Source organism: Microtus oregoni, unplaced genomic scaffold (genome assembly GCF_018167655.1).
Source record: "Microtus oregoni isolate MIOR12 unplaced genomic scaffold, Mior012 000003F_ref0000135, whole genome shotgun sequence".
Taxonomy (NCBI): domain Eukaryota; kingdom Metazoa; phylum Chordata; class Mammalia; order Rodentia; family Cricetidae; genus Microtus; species Microtus oregoni.
Window position 1 is genome coordinate 20,973,385 of NW_024543062.1, and position 15,113 is coordinate 20,988,497.

Consider the following 15,113-nt stretch of genomic DNA (forward strand, 5'->3'; position numbering starts at 1 on the left):
ACCAACCAAACGAAACAAAACTGAGAATGCAAAAGTCTTTGCCCTTGGAGATGGACAACATCTCCGGGTGGCTGGGGACGGGTGGGTGCGTTAGTGGTGCGAAGGCTTAAACAGCATACACAGGGATGAAACACGTGGTGATTCCGGTTTTAAATAGGGTGGTGCTGGGAACTCCTGGGGAAGGGGCTGAGGTTTGGACAGAGCTCTCTAGGAAAGTGTGGAGGAAGGGATGTCCTAGCAGCTGTTCCAGAAGAGCCCAAAGCCTGAGGCAGGAGCAGCAGGATAGCAAGTGTGTAGCCTGACAGAAGCCGAGTGGGAGGCCTAGGGGGACAGGACAAAGAGAAAAGTGGAGGGGTGAGGCGGGTCTTCCAGCGTCTTCAAGGCTTTATTATACGACATGAGCGTAGTGGGCAGAGCCGGAACCTGCGTTTGTCATATGCATGCCATGCAACTTCCTGGGAGATGGTCTCCAGAGCTTCCCAAAGACATTCAAAGCGCTCCTAGACGACTAAAAACAAACAGAACTTTCCTTGTCCTTAAAATTTCCCATTACCCTGCCTCTGCAGGAAGAGGCAGGCACTGCCAGCTCGCTTTGTTGTTGCCATAACAACCTCTAGGGGCCCACACTCGCGGGCAACTCTAGCTGCTGGCTGAGGGTGAAGCCCAAGGCTGCTACCACAGGTGAGCCATGAGGACAAGGCGGGGGGGGGGGGGGGGGGGGGGGGCTCAAAAAGGACACCTAGCTGTCTGTGCCCTGTCCCTCCAGTGTCCTCACTGGTCTCTCTTTTTTTCTTTAGAAACAAAACAACCTGGGAATCTTGTAAGCCTTTCCTTTCTGGTCTTCTTCTACCTCTCCTTAAGTTCTGAAAAATGCAGGGACAAGAGTGGAATCTATGCCAGGCAGTGGTGGTATAACCCTTTAATCCCAGCATTCAGAAGGCAGAGACAGGCGGATCTTTGTGAGTTCGAGGCCAGCCTGATCTATGAAACAAATTCCAGAATAACCTGGGCTACATAGAGAAACCCTGTCTCGAAAAAAAAAAAAAAAGTAGACTCAATGACGCACAGATGAAGCGGTGACACCTGTTGGCACCGTAGCGCTGTGGGAGTCTAGTGCAGCCTTCCTTTACGATTCTGAGCAAGCCCAAGACACACTGTCACTTTGGGGCTAATATGGCACCGATATCTCCTTGACTTTTGCTCATCTCTCATGTATTTTATTTTTTATTTTACGTGTATGGATGTTTGGCCTACATGTGTTTCTGCGCACAACTCATGTGCCACCATTGGATTCCCTAAAACTGGAGTTAGCCATTGTGAGTTGGGTGCTGGAAACCAAACCAGGTCTTCTGCAAGAGCAGCCAGGACTCTTAACAACCGAGCCATCCTCTCCTGACCAGATTTCTGCTGTTTTGAAACAGTGGCTCACTCTGTAGCCCACGCTGACCTCGAACTCATGGGGATTCCTCTGCCTAAATGTTCCAACAGTTAGGATTCCAGGTTGCATTACTATTCCCACGGTCCCTTTGTCCTTAGTTGAGAACAGCTGTGTGCAGGTACCGGGTGTGGTGACAAACAGAAAAGACTTGGTATCTGTCCTCTCTACTGAGATGGTGGTAGAACAGTACTGCGCAGGGTACTCTCAGAGGGGAAAGGTGCTGCCAAGATTGTGTTGGACTCTAGCGTGCAAACACTGAGGAGGAGTCGCCCCCAGAGACCATCTCACACACCACAGCCGATGCAAAAGCATGAGGATTTTATTAATTCTGTCATGACAGGGTCCCTCAGCATTCGGGAAGCCGAGATACCTCGAATAGCTGGCACAGGCTACTTTTAAAGGAGAAGGCCACAGAAGCAAGGGGGGTTGTGATTGGCTTATTCAAAAGAGCTATTACCAATAATTGGCTGGAGAGCTGTTGCCAGATCAGATGAGGTAAGAGGTCATTTTGACCCCGTTTCCCACAGGACTGAATCAAAACATACGCATATGGGTAATTGTTCAGAAACTGAGTATGTGCATGTGTAGCTGTTAGGTCCTTGGTTCCCAGGGGAGGAGGGGAAGCACTATGGCACAGAGGCTGAGAGGATTCAGAGTTGTCAGAAATGGCTTCAGAATTGTCTTAAAGTCTTACAACTTATCTTGAAGAACATATAATGATATCGTAAATGCACATTGGTAACCCCAGTCAGGATTCTGCCAGCAGCAAAATCCTTTCATACTACTGACCCCTCTTTTCTCCCTCCTTCTCTCCCTCCCTCCACTCCCCTACTTTCTTGTCAAGACAGGGTTTCTCTGTGTAGTCCTGGTTCTCCTAAAGCTAGATCTGTAGACCAGGCTAGCCTTGAACCCACAGAGATCTGCCCGCCTCTGCCTCCCAAGGGCTGGGATTAAAGAAGCACAGTACTACCACCGCTGCTCCTCTCTCGAGGCTCCCACTCCCCATCTGAGGTCCTGCCAGGAATCCAGCCTTCTACACAATGATGCAATTCAAGGGCCTGTGGAGAGGTGACTGTAGGGGCTTAGCAGTTACGAACATTGGCTGCTGTCACAGAAGATCCAGGCTCAATTTCTAAAATCCAAATGGGGGCTCATAACTGTCGGAACTTCAGTCCCAGGGGATCTGATGTCCTCTCCTGGTAAAGACGGAGGACCAGTAGGTAGAAGGCTTGCTTAGCATGCATGAAGCCCTGGGTTTGACCCTTGAATGCAGAAACCAAGCATGCTGGCTCCTGCCTGCAACCCCAGCACTTGGGAGGTGGCAACAGAAGGGTCACCAATTCAAAGTCATCTTGCATATTGAGTTTGAGGTCAGCCTAGGCTACGTGAGACCCTGGCTCAAAAAAGAAAAATAAGCTATTCTCAGCTATATTGTGAGTTTGAGTCTAACCTGTGGTACGCAAAAGCCTATAAGAAACAGAGAGGACTTGAGTGTGGCTGTGCATGTCTGTTAGCCCAGGCATGAAAAATGGTGGCAATTTAACGTCAACCTGGTCTACATAGGAGTTCCAGGTCAACCAGGGCTACATAGCAAGACTCCATTTAAAAAAAAATTGCCGGTGTGGTGGTGCACACCTTTAATCTTTGCACTAGGGAGCCAGAGGCAGGAAGTTCTCTGTGAGTTCAAGGCCAGCCTGGCTACAAAGTGAGTTCAAGGACAGCTAAGGCTGTTACACAGAGAAACCCTGTCTCGGAAAACCAAAAAATAAAATAAAATAAAAAGATTTTCAAAACTGGGTAGCAGGGGCTGGAAAGATGGCTCAGTGGTTAAGAGCATTGCTTGCTCTTCCAAAGGTCCTGAGTTCAATTCCCAGCAACCACATGGTGGCTCACAACCATCTGTAATGAGGTCTGGCGCCCTCTTCTGGCCTGCAGGCATACAGACAGAACATTGTATACAGAATAAATAAATAAATTTTAAAAAAAAGGAAAAAAATCAAAACTGGGTAGCAACAAAGTGTGAGCAAAGATTGGTTCCTTCTGTGGGGATAGAGGCAGTACAACTGCACAGGTGGCAGGCACGGTAGTGCTCAACCTGAAGCATTCTTCTGTGGGGACAGAGCCTGCACAGCTGCACAGGTGGCAGGCACGGCGGTGTTCAACCTGAAGCACACATTTTTGAGGCTGACCCTGTGGGTAGATGCTGAGATAACCATGTTGGGGGGGACTGGCCTGAGGTTACTTTGATTGGCAGTACATGTGTGTGCTGCTGGTGCAAGATTTAATGGGAGTTGGGGCTGAAGAGATGGCTCAGAGGTTAAGAGCATTGCCTGCTCTTCCAAAGGTCCTGAGTTCAATTCCCAGCAACCACATGGTGGCTGACAACCATCTGTAATGGGGTCTGGTGCCCTCTTCTGGTCTACAGGCATACACACAGAGAGAATATTGTATACATAATGAATAAATAAATATATATAAAAAAAGATTTAATGGGAGTGAATTTGTGCAGCCTCAGAACCCAGGGAATATACAGTATTATTTGTTGAGAAGGAACTGGGTTCCCCAGGATTTAGACAAGACCACTTTTTATCACCCCTGAGCAAACTCCATGGGGACAGATGAAAAGACATGGATGTCCTCTCTGGAGATTCTGGGAGATATGAGGAACACAAATAGGGCCTCCCAGACACCTGGAGGAGGCCCTGGGCCCCCCACTGTTTCTTTATAGGTTCTAGCAGATAGAGCATAGAAGAAGCTGACCAGGGGTTTGAGCTGAGTGGTAAAGCAGAGGTCAGGGGTCAGAGGTGGAAAGGTGCTGCAGACTTTCCTACTGTGTTTATCTTGAGTTCAGGTCTCTCAGTATAGTCAGCCAGGGGTAGGTGGTCACCTTGGGATCAGCCTTTGTTTTGTTTTGGTTTGGTTTGGTCTTTTTGAGACAGGGTTTCTCTGTAGCTTTGGAACCTGTCCTGGAACTAGCTCTTGAAGACCAGGCTGACTTTGAACTCACAGAGATCCGCCTGCCTCTGCCTCCCAAGTGCTGGGATTAAAGGTGTGTGCCACCACCACCCGGCTGGAATCCGTCTCTTGAATTTGTAGGACTGCCCCAGTTGAAAGGCAGCCCTGAGCTTCACCTTCTGTCCCATCTACCAGGTATGTAGGGCCAACCGAGCAGGCACTGGGCCAGGGATGTCCTGAAGTTTGTGTGGAAGGCAACTGTCTGCCTAATAACATTGGCCTCTCCTGGAGTGGTCCCAGCACTTGCCACCATCTGATCCTTCCTACTGGGCTTCTCTTCTATCAAAACCCATTCTGATTGGTCCTTCTAGTCACTAAGTATGTGACCATCATTCTTCCCTGAGGTCATCACAAACCCTGGGTTCCTATTGGTCTCCTTGGGTTCCAAAGCGATTGTGCCATCAGTCCCCATAGAAGGGCCCCAGGAGAATGGAAGAGAGGGGAGTGTCCTGGGTCAGTCCAGCACAGAAGGATCCCCACTGAGGGCTGCTCACCTGCCCTGGGGACTCAGAACACACATGACCTGCCCTACTGGAACTCAGGCAGGCACCTCCCCAGGAAGCCCCAGGATCCCAGAGATACACGGGATACACTGAGTCCCTGATGCTCCTACCTCTCGCCAGCACCCTTCAACACCACAGAAGCAGCTAACATGCCAGTCACCAAGTGCCCAAGAAAATCAGAGCCCCTGTGGAAGGGGTGGGACCGGAAAGCCCAGAAGAATGGACTGAGGCACCAAGTATTTGCAGTGAACGGCGATCACTATGTGGGCGAATGGAAAGACAACTTAAAACATGGTGAGCAGGGGGTCCTCAAGGGGTCAGTGTGGGGTCAGAGTGGGCGGGCAAAGCAAAGCAACCAGGAAGTGGTTGCACTCAGGAGGCAGGGGCAGGGGGATCTCTGTGAGTTCGAGGCCAGCCTGATCTACAAAGTGAGTTCCAGGACAGGCCCTGTCTCAAACAAACAAACAAACAACAACAAAACCCACAACCAAAAGCAGTGTATAGAATTCACTAGAAACGTAAGTGGCGGTGTTCCCATCCTCCTGGGGGGTAGATGTTGATCAGTGTACAGAATTCACTAGGAACATAAGAGGTGGTGTTCCCATCCTCCTGGGGGTAGATGTTGATCAGGACAAGCAAGGGGCATTCCCATGCTTTGGCTCTGAAGCCCATCTCAGCCATGACTTCAGCTGAACAAGGGTTTAGGGACACTGGTAGGATAGATGTCTGGAGCTGGGGCTCTGGGGGTGGAGCTGGGCCCCTCACTGCCTTCTGATAGGCTGGCTGAGCCTGGGGCTGGATGACAGAAAAGGTCAAAGTGATAAGAAAATGGCTTGCCGAAGGGGCTCCGGGCTTCAGACCCCCCTGATGCTCTGAAGATGGTGGATCACAGGGTCTGGGCCTCAGAACACAGGTAGGACCAGTACAACCCCCAAAAGTAACTCAGCTTCCACGATTCCTCCCGTGTGCCTGGGCTCAGGTCTGACCAGCAGAGGGCGAAGGTGTTCTGGTAATACAGTGCAAACCAGGGCGGGGGTGCGGGAGGCTTCATTAAAAGTCTTCAGAGTCTCACACTGCAGTCTTGCAATTCCAGACTTAACCACCGTCTTCTCCTGCCTTCCGGAGTTATCTACACTAAAACCATGAGCCTGCAGTGTTAGAATCCCAGTTCTACCTGCTACAGTCTGGAGGTAGTCATTCCCACACTCTGAGCCTCAGTTTCCTCACCTGTCAAGTGGAAACAACTACCAGAGAGGAGAGGGAAGGGAGTAGAGGCAGAAACCAGTAGGGAGCTGGGTGATGTTGGAACTGGGCAGAGAGGACAAGAATGCAAGGGCCAGGCTAAGGGTCTAAAGTTCAGACCTTAAACAGTAGAATTAGTTAGGTAGATTGGTATACCTTGATGGAGGGACCGACCTGAAGTCAGTGTAGCTGGAGCAGAGAAGTGGGCCGGGATTGGTGTGGTTTTATTGTTACAATTATTGGCTCAGGAGGCTGAGCCACCCTCTCTCAACAAAAGAAAGTATGTGGCAGGGAGCCAGGGGGGGATGGTGCATTCCTGTAGTTTCAAGCACTTGGAAGATGATGCAGGAAGATGATGAGTTCAAATCCAGCTTCCCCTACACAGTAAGTTCAAGGTCAGCCTGAGCTACCAGAGACCCTATCTCAAAACAAAATAAAGTTTAAAAAGGAAGGAAGAAAAAGAGCAGTGGCCAGCTGTGGAGGCTCATACTTTTCCTCCCAACACTCCAGAGGCAGAGGAAGGAGATCTCTGTGCATGTGAGTTCAAGACCAGCCTGGTCTGCATAGAAAGTTCCAGGCCAGCTGGGCTGCATAATGAAATCCTGTCTCAAAAATGAAACAAATAAAACAAAGAGGGGTGAAGAGAGGAAGGGAAGAAAGGAGAGAGAATGAGAAAGAGACTCGGGTACAGCTAACTGTCCAATAAACATACTGTGCCTCATGGACCACTGTGAGCCTTGTGTTTGTTTTTAAAAAAAGATTTATTTTATGAGGGGCTGGAGAGATGACTCAGCGGTTAAGAGCATTGCCTGATCTTCCAGAGGTCCTGAGTTCCATTCCCAGCAACCACATGGTGGCTCACAACCATCTGTAATGAGATCTGGTGCCCTCTTCTTGCCTGCAGGCATACACACAGATAGAATATTGTATACATAATAAGTAAATACATTAAAAAAAGATTTATTTTATGTGCATGAGCGTTTTGCCTTTATGTATGTATATGGACCATGTGAGTGCCTAGTACCCAGGGAGATGAGAAGAAAGCATTAGATCCCACTGGAACTGCAGTTCCAGGTGGTTGTGCATGCTGGGAACAGAAGCCAGGTCCTCTGCAAAGGCAGCAAGTACTCTCACTGCTGACCCAGCTCTCCAGCCCCAAGCTTTGTCTGTCTTTATTACAGGACAAACCTTGTTGAAAAGAAGGGAACAAAAAAAAAAAGAAAAGAAGGGAACAGGCGGCAGGGCGGTGGTGGCGCACGCCTTTAATCCCAGCACTCGGGAGGCAGAGGCAGGCGGATCTCTGTGAGTTCAAGACCAGCCAGGTCTACAAGAGCTAGTTCCAGGACAGGCTCCAAAACCACAGAGAAACCCTGTCTCGAAAAACCAAAAAAAAAAAAAAAAAAAAAAGAAGAAGGGAACAGGCTAGTCAGCACGGTGTGTGCCAAAAACGTGTGGATGAAGGGTGAGTCTGCCCTTGTCAGGAATAACCTAGATCAAGTTTTTATCTCACAATGTGAATATTTTATTTCATAATATTTCAAATATTGTTAGGCAGATGTCCTACCACTGAGATATGACTGAAGCCCTACCTGCTCTAGATTTAAAAACCCAAGGGTTGGGCCCGGGAGATCGCTCAGAAGTTAAGAGCAAGTATTGTTCACTGGTGTCAGTGGTACACACCTTTAAGCTGAGCATGCAGGAGGCAGAGGCAGGTAGAGCTCTGAGCTGGAGCCAGCCGGGTTTACATAGCAAGTCGTAGGCCATCTGGGGAAACACAGTGTAATCATGTCTCAACAATAACAAAACAAACAAGAAAGCTGAGAATCTGAATTCAGTTCCCAGCACCCACTTCCAGTGGCTCATAATCACTGTAACTTCACCTCCCAGGATTATAGCACCCTCTCCTGGCCTCTGTAGGTACTACATTCACATGACATTCACACAGGCACATAAAAATAAATCTCTAAAAATAAATACTATTTTATAAATAAAATTTAAAATCCAAGGGCTAGGAATGTATCTCAGTGCTTGTCTTACCAAGTTTCTACTGTTGTGATGAAACAGCACAGACCAAAGCAACTTAGAGCGGAAAGGGTTTATTTCTGTCTGTCCTTCCACGTTACAGTTCATCAGCAAAGCAAGTCAGGAGCTGATGCAGAGGCCAAGGAGGAGAACATGACTGGCTTGTTCTTGGCTTTCATTTTTTAAAAAAATTTATTTATGTGTGTACGTCTTTTGCTTGTATGTATGCATGTATGTATGTATATGCACCATATTCATGTCTATGGAGGACTGTGAGACAAGGGTGCTGGAAACTGAACCCTGATGCTCTATAAGAACAGCAAGGGTGCCCAACCATTGAGCCATCTCTCCAGCTAAAGTACCCCTAGCCTGCTTCCCCCCTCCCCCACAGCACCCAGGAACACAAGGGTGATAGCATCCACAGTGAGCTGCGCCTTCCCACACCAGTCATCAATCAAGAAACTGCCCTGCAGGTTTGCTCACAGGTCCAATCTGATGGGGACACTGTCGCCCTCTTCAAAAGTCACTCTAGCTCATGCCAAGTCGCTAACGTAAAATAGCTAACACAGTGATAGACAGCTTGCCTGGCACTGCTGAAGCCCTGCACTCGGGAGGCAGAGGCAGGCGGATCTCTGTAAGTTCGAAGCCAGCCTGATCTATAAGAGCTAGTGCCAGGACAGGCTCCAAAGCTACAGAGAAACCATGTCTTGAACACCCTCCCCCCCAAAAGGCAGGAACACTTTTTCCAGCTAGCCCTGGGTTTTGATTTAACTAGCAGCTTTTGATTTAACTTTGTTTAGGGAATGAGAAGGGGACAGAAAATTCTGGCCTGCTAACGAGCCAGCAGGGGAGTTGAGGAAAGATGCATGCAGACTTGACATGGGTACTTGGCTTCCAGTGCTTTCTTTCACGGTGACTCATTCGTTCATTTGTTCATTCATTCCTTAGATTTATTCATTGCTATCAGACTGGTTATGGCCAGGAATAGTAGCAATAATAGCTGTAATCTAAATTCTTGAGAAGCAAGGATCAGGAAGGATCAGGAAATAGGCAGGAAGATCATGAGTCCAAGGGCAGCCTGGGAAATGGGATAAGATCTTGTCTCAAAAATCCATATATTATGGGACTAGCAATGTAGCCATCGGCTGATAAATGGCTTCCCTGACATGCATCCCTGGATTCAAATCCCAGTACAGTATAAATCTAGGCATGAGTGATGTGTACAGGTGAGGCCAGGCGTTGCCACAGCATGTGTGCGGATGGTAAACGAGAGATGTTTGGAAGTCAGTCTTTTCTCCTGCCGTGGATTCCAGGGCTGAAACTCTGGTCATCCGGCTTGCATGGCCGAGCTGTCTCTCCAGCATGATGCAGTTGTTAACTTAATCACAATGCTGTACATCGGTCCTCTAAACGTAGACACCTTACGCTGAGAGCCTTTACCCACATCTCCCTCTTTCTCTCCTCCCAGCTCCTGGTACCCATCATTCTATTCTCTGTTTCTGAGTTTGGCTTCTTGAGATTCCACATAAAAGTGACATCCCTTGGTATTTGTCTTCCTGTGTCTGGTTTATTTCCCTTTTCTTTCTTTCTTTCTTTCTTTCTTTTTTTTTTTTCCTGAGACAGGGTTTCTCTGTGTGGTCCTGACTCTCCTCCTGGAATTCACTCTGTAGACCAGGCTGGCCTTAAACTCAGAGATCCGCCTGCCTCTGCCTCCTGAGGACTGGGATTAAAGGCGTGCGCCACCACTGCCCGGCTGTTCCACTCATGTTGTAAATAGAAGGATTTCTGTTTTCTTTGTTTCTCTGCTGGGAAGCAAACTCATGATCTCACACACCATTTCCCAGCCTCTTTTTCCTTTATTTTGAGTCAGGCTCTAGAAGCTGCCCCGGCTGGCCTGGAGCTTACCATCCTCCTGCCTCAGCCTCACCTCTACTTGAGGTTTGCCCTGACAGTCTAGCTGTTAGACAGTGGGAAGGAGAATCACTGTTTTTAGCCATGGAACTTTCCTTTCTTCTTCATGCTTACAGTCTAATGATGAGGTACAGACCCTATTCCAGTTCTGAAGAAATTGTTCAGGGCAGAAGTCCCTGAGGTCTGTACCAGCATGTGGCCTTCAGCTTCCGGATGGCAACGGTCTGCAGTGTTGGCCCATCCATGTGTCACCAGGGAAAGGAACACAGGTCTGGAAGAAGAGCGGTGCTACCTATGAAGGAGACTGGAAGTTTGGAAAGCGAGATGGCTATGGCACCCTCAGTCACCCTGACCCAGAGACCGGAAAGTACAGAAGGGTGTACTCAGGCTGGTGGAAAGGGGACAAGAAATCGGTGAGTGGATCCCAGTATGCCTTGTCTGTAGGTGAGTCTGAGCACCAAGCTCTGTGTGTGTGTGTGGGGGGGGGGAGGCAGGAGGTGGACCTAGAGCCAGGAGGACCAGTAGTTTGGTGGGTGGGAGACGGAAGGGGTGAGGGAGTTGTAGTTCTTCTCAAAATAAAACCAAGAAAACAGGAAGCAAGAGGAACAGGGGGAGCCCCAGGGAGGCAGCAGGCAAGGCCTCCTCCACCCTCTTCCCCCTATTTCCTGGCTTTCTTCTCCGTGGTACCCCATTCTGAGTCTCCTCCTTTTGGCTTAAGTCAGACGGAAGGTAAGGAAGCGGGGTGTAATGAGGTCATTCTGGAGGTGGAGGCAGGAGGATAGCATGTTTGAGGCCATCCTGGGCTACACAGAGAGACCATGACTGGAAAGGGGAGAGGGTAGAAAACAAGGAGCGAGAACAGAGTTCACATCTTTGGCCATAGGGCAAGAGCAGAAGGGGGTAGAAGCTAGCCAGAGGGACATCCCCGTCCATTCTGCAGACATATTTCCTCATGCTGGCTATGGAGCCTGATAACAGTGTTGCTATTGGGCACTTACTGTATGTGGTACGGTACTTGAACTGACTCCTGTAACAGTTTATCGCCTTTAGTATTCCGTTTTACTAACTAAGGGACTACTAACTAAGCCTTTTCAGAGCCCTAGATTTCATATTCTTTGCTCTTAGAGGGAAGACAGCCTAAAGCAAAGGGTTTGCATTTAATATAGCCTTACCAGTGGCTTCCCTGGGCTTGGGAGAGGGTGTTATCTAGTTGAGAAGATACAGGGCAGGTCATACCCCAAAGGAGCAAGGAGTTAGCCAGGTAGACATGTCAACGGGGAGGAAGAAATAACAAAGATGTCTTCCCTGGGGAGGGCAGAGTTGGATGGGAGACGCTATGGACTATAAAATATCCTTCTGGGGCTGTACGGAGGGAGGGTGTGCGGAAGTGGCCCGAGAGATAAGAGGACTAAGGAAGAGGGGAAGAGGGAAAACCGACGCGGGCTGTAGAAAGACGGTGCTAGAATCCTAGAATCCTTTCACTTCTGATTGGATGGCTGGCGATGCGACAAACCTCAGGTGTGAGACTTGAGTAACCTGGCGAATGGCGGGACATCTTCCTTCTTTCAGGGCTATGGGATCCAGTTTTACGGACCCAAGGACTACTATGAGGGTGAGTGGTGCAGCAACCAGCGCAGCGGGTGGGGACGCATGTACTACCGCAATGGCAACATCTACGAGGGCCAGTGGCTGAACGACAAGCCTGAAGGGGAGGGCATGTTGCGGCTGAGTGAGTGCCCCGCCCCATGAAACCACGCCCCAATGCCTCTTGGTCCCACCCCTTTCCAGAAAGATCCCACCCCAGACTCCCTGCCCCACCTGCCACGTCCCTGTAACACCAGCCTTGTGGGCCCTAAAAAAGTGAGATTCCAACTTCCAGTGAGCTCCAACTAGCTGAGGCCCTGGGTCAGGTGGAAGGCTTCGGCGGTCGGTCAGTCTGTCTTGTTGTCCCTGTATGCCTTAGCAAAGTCTGCCTTCAGTGTGTCTCCACTATGTGTAACTTGTATTCAGGGTCACTTGCTGAACAGAGCCAATGTTCTAGGCGTGTCATTTCTCATGGCTTGGGCTCTGGGCAAGCTTACGTGAATTCAGATCCCGGTGCTAGCGCTGCGGCCCCAGGCAGTCTGCTTGCAGAGGGCCTGGGAGATGGCGCAGTAATGGCTCTTCCACACAGACCTGCCCACCTGAAGTTGATCCTGGGCCCACGAGGTGGGAGGAGAAAACTCACTGCCTTAAAGGCCAGCCTGTGCTAGCTAGGTGGCCATGCTGTCTCAGAAGATACAACTCCTGTAGCTTTCATCACAGGACTTAGGAGGCAAAGCCAGGCGGAGCTCCAGATCCCCAGGGTGTAGAGCACTTGCCTAGCTCAAAGCCCCTAGCACTGCAGAGCAAAATGGAGTAAAAAAACAAAAGCAACAACAAAACCATAAACTGGAACTAGAGCTACAGCCCAGAGACTAAGTGTGTGCATGCATGCTACAGCCCGAGTGTGTGCATGCATGCGCCATGTTCTGTCTCCAACACCAAAAAAATAAACCCTTTGAAGTGGTCGAGGTAAAATGCTATTTTTGCTGGTATGGAGCTGGAGACTACACCTGCTGTCTAGCGCCCAGTGACTCTCTATGCTGGTGTGGGCTACTGTCTAGCGCCCAGTGACTCTCTATGCTGGTGTGGGCTACTGTCTAGCACCTAGTGACCCTCTAACATACCCGTGTCAGCAGCTAGACGGGTGAGGCCCAGCCTGATAGCCCTGACTGCTGCCCTGTGCCCAGCACCCAGGCTTGTCTGTTCTCTCCATAGAGAATGGGAACCGATATGAGGGCAGCTGGGAGAGAGGCATGAAGAATGGGCATGGGCGTTTCTTTCACCTGGACCACGGGCAGTTGTTTGAAGGCTTCTGGGTGGATGACGTGGCCAAGTGTGGTACCATGATTGACTTCGGCCGTGATGAGGCCCCGGAGCCCACCCAGTTCCCCATTCCTAAGGTAGGTGAAGCCAGAGGATAGACACAGCATCTGTAGCCCCACTGTAGCCCCACGTGTCCAGGAACTATGGATGAGGTTTTGTTTTACTGGGTTTTGTTTGGTTGGGTTTTTTTTTTTTTTTGGTTGTTTTGTTTTTGTTTTTGAGATATGGTTTTCTCTGTAGCTTTGGAGCCTGTCCTGGAACTCGCTCTGTAGACCAGGCTGTCCTTGAACTCAGAGATCCACCTGCCTCTGCCTTCCGAGGCTGGGATTAAAGATTTTGTTTTCAAGCAGAGCATCTCCAGCAAGGCAGCCTGGGGCCTTCCATGCCCTTAAACCAACCAACCAATCCCCTTCCCCTGCTGCTCTCCAGGTAGAGATTCAAGACCCAGATGGTGTTCTGAAGGAAGCAATCGCTGCGCTGAAGAACTCGGAGGATGAAGAGGACTGACGTCCAGTAAGAAGACACATCTGCCATCTCTGATCTCACAATCTGAGGCAGCTTTGCATCCCTGAACACTGCTGATCTGGTATCACTGAGAGCAGACCAGAGAGGGAGAGCTTCCTGCTCCTGTACCTTAGCTTTTCCTTCTACTCCCCTTTGAAGCGCATGTTCCTCCAAGAGCAAGTGCATTCCAGGTCTGCCCAGATCTCTCAGTTGCATTCTCAGCCTCCTGAGGTGAGCACTGAGCTGGTCAGGTGGTCCCATCTAAAGATCCTTAAATAAGGCTGTGGGCCCTAGGCCCGCACTGACACAACTGTTTCTGGGGCCTTGCCTGGAGTGGCTGTGAGGCTTCAGGGAGAGGTGTTGATGACAGCGGGTTTTGTTTTGTTTTAGATGATTGTGTTTCTAATACTAGTTCCAACATCATCCCCACCTGTAGAGAGAGCACATCAAGGCTTAGGAGAAACGCCAGCCCTTGTCACCAAACTGCTCAGACCGGTGCAGCTCCTGCAGAAGCAAGCAAGCGACTCTGGGCACGCCCTTGGCTCCCTCAGAGGGCACCCACTCCTCTAAGACACTAGGTTATTCTTTGCCAATGGAGGTGTGGTATTACTTCTCCCTGGCTGGCCTTGGGGACCCACTTGTTTAAATCCTTTGCCCTATGCCTTTTTATCAGAGGACTTGAAAATAAAGAACCTGGTGGCCTTGCACCAAGGACCTATGGCTTGAGCAGGGGTGGGAGGAGTCGGAGAGGGAAGGGAGGTAGCCTCACCGACTGTGTGTGTGTCAGGAGGAGTTGAGGGTTCGAGGCAGGGGAGCACGAAGTGGTTTCAGTTCTACTGCATCTGAGCCAGCCAAGAGCGGAGAGTGAGTTGCCCTCTCTGCCACAATGGCCACCAAGATTTGAGATTAAAGCAGGTCCCCACCTCCTTAGCCTATCACAGGAATCTCAAGGAAACTTTAAAAACCATGAGTATACAGGACAGTTGTTGTAGCCTGTGCCCTAACAACAGATATTTGGAAGCAGAGGCAGGTGGATCTCTGAGTTTGAGGCCAGTCTGGGCTACACACTCAGTAGGGCAGTATCTTGAGATCTCACAGTAAAAAGACGGTGGTTTAAAACCACTGAGCAAGAATCCTTTCACCTAGCTCCTTGGGGACATTTGGTTATGCTTGGAGACACTCCTAGTTGTCATGGTGACAGAGAGCCATGCTAATGGCATCTTAGGGCAGTGATTTTTTTTTTTTTTTAATTTTCGAGACAGGGTTTCTCCGTGGTTTTGGTTCCTGTCCTGGAACTAGCTCTTATAGCCCAGGTTGGCCTCGAACTCACAGAGATCCACCTGCCTCTGTCTCCTGAGTGCTGGGATTAAAGGTGTGTGCCACCACTGCCCGGCTAGGGCAGTGATGTTGTTAAACATGCTATACTTTTTTAAGTTTTAGTTTGTTTGTTTGTCTATTTGTTTTTCTGAGACAGGCTTTCTCTATGCAACAGCTCTGATGGTTCTGAAACTCACTATGTAGACCAGGCTGGCCTAGAACTCACAGAGATCTGCTTGCCTCTGCCTCCTGTA

The 15,113-nt window shown here is 49.6% G+C and overlaps 1 protein-coding gene across 1 annotated transcript; it reads left to right on the forward strand.

Annotated features, from left to right (window-relative positions):
* Nucleotides 1-653: 653 nt before the first annotated feature.
* Morn3 (MORN repeat containing 3) lies at nt 654-14,191 on the forward strand. Its single transcript, XM_041649025.1, has 6 exons — nt 654-681; nt 5,077-5,250; nt 10,387-10,544; nt 11,701-11,860; nt 12,931-13,115; nt 13,468-14,191. The coding sequence occupies exons 2-6, from the start codon at nt 5,106-5,108 to the stop codon at nt 13,543-13,545; spliced, it is 726 nt and encodes a 241-aa protein (XP_041504959.1). The 5' UTR covers nt 654-681; nt 5,077-5,105; the 3' UTR covers nt 13,546-14,191.
* Nucleotides 14,192-15,113: the final 922 nt, after the last annotated feature.

What these genes read in the sequence shown, in the direction of transcription:
- Morn3 (XM_041649025.1), top strand. Translation starts at nt 5,106, where the DNA reads ATGCCAGTCACCAAGTGCCCAAGAAAATCAGAGCCCCTGTGGAAGGGG. An exon ending in GAAAGACAACTTAAAACATG is followed by an intron (nt 5,251 to 10,386) that starts GTGAGCAGGGGG and finishes ATGTGTCACCAG; the next exon opens with GGAAAGGAACACAGGTCTGG. An exon ending in CCCAGTTCCCCATTCCTAAG is followed by an intron (nt 13,116 to 13,467) that starts GTAGGTGAAGCC and finishes GCTGCTCTCCAG; the next exon opens with GTAGAGATTCAAGACCCAGA.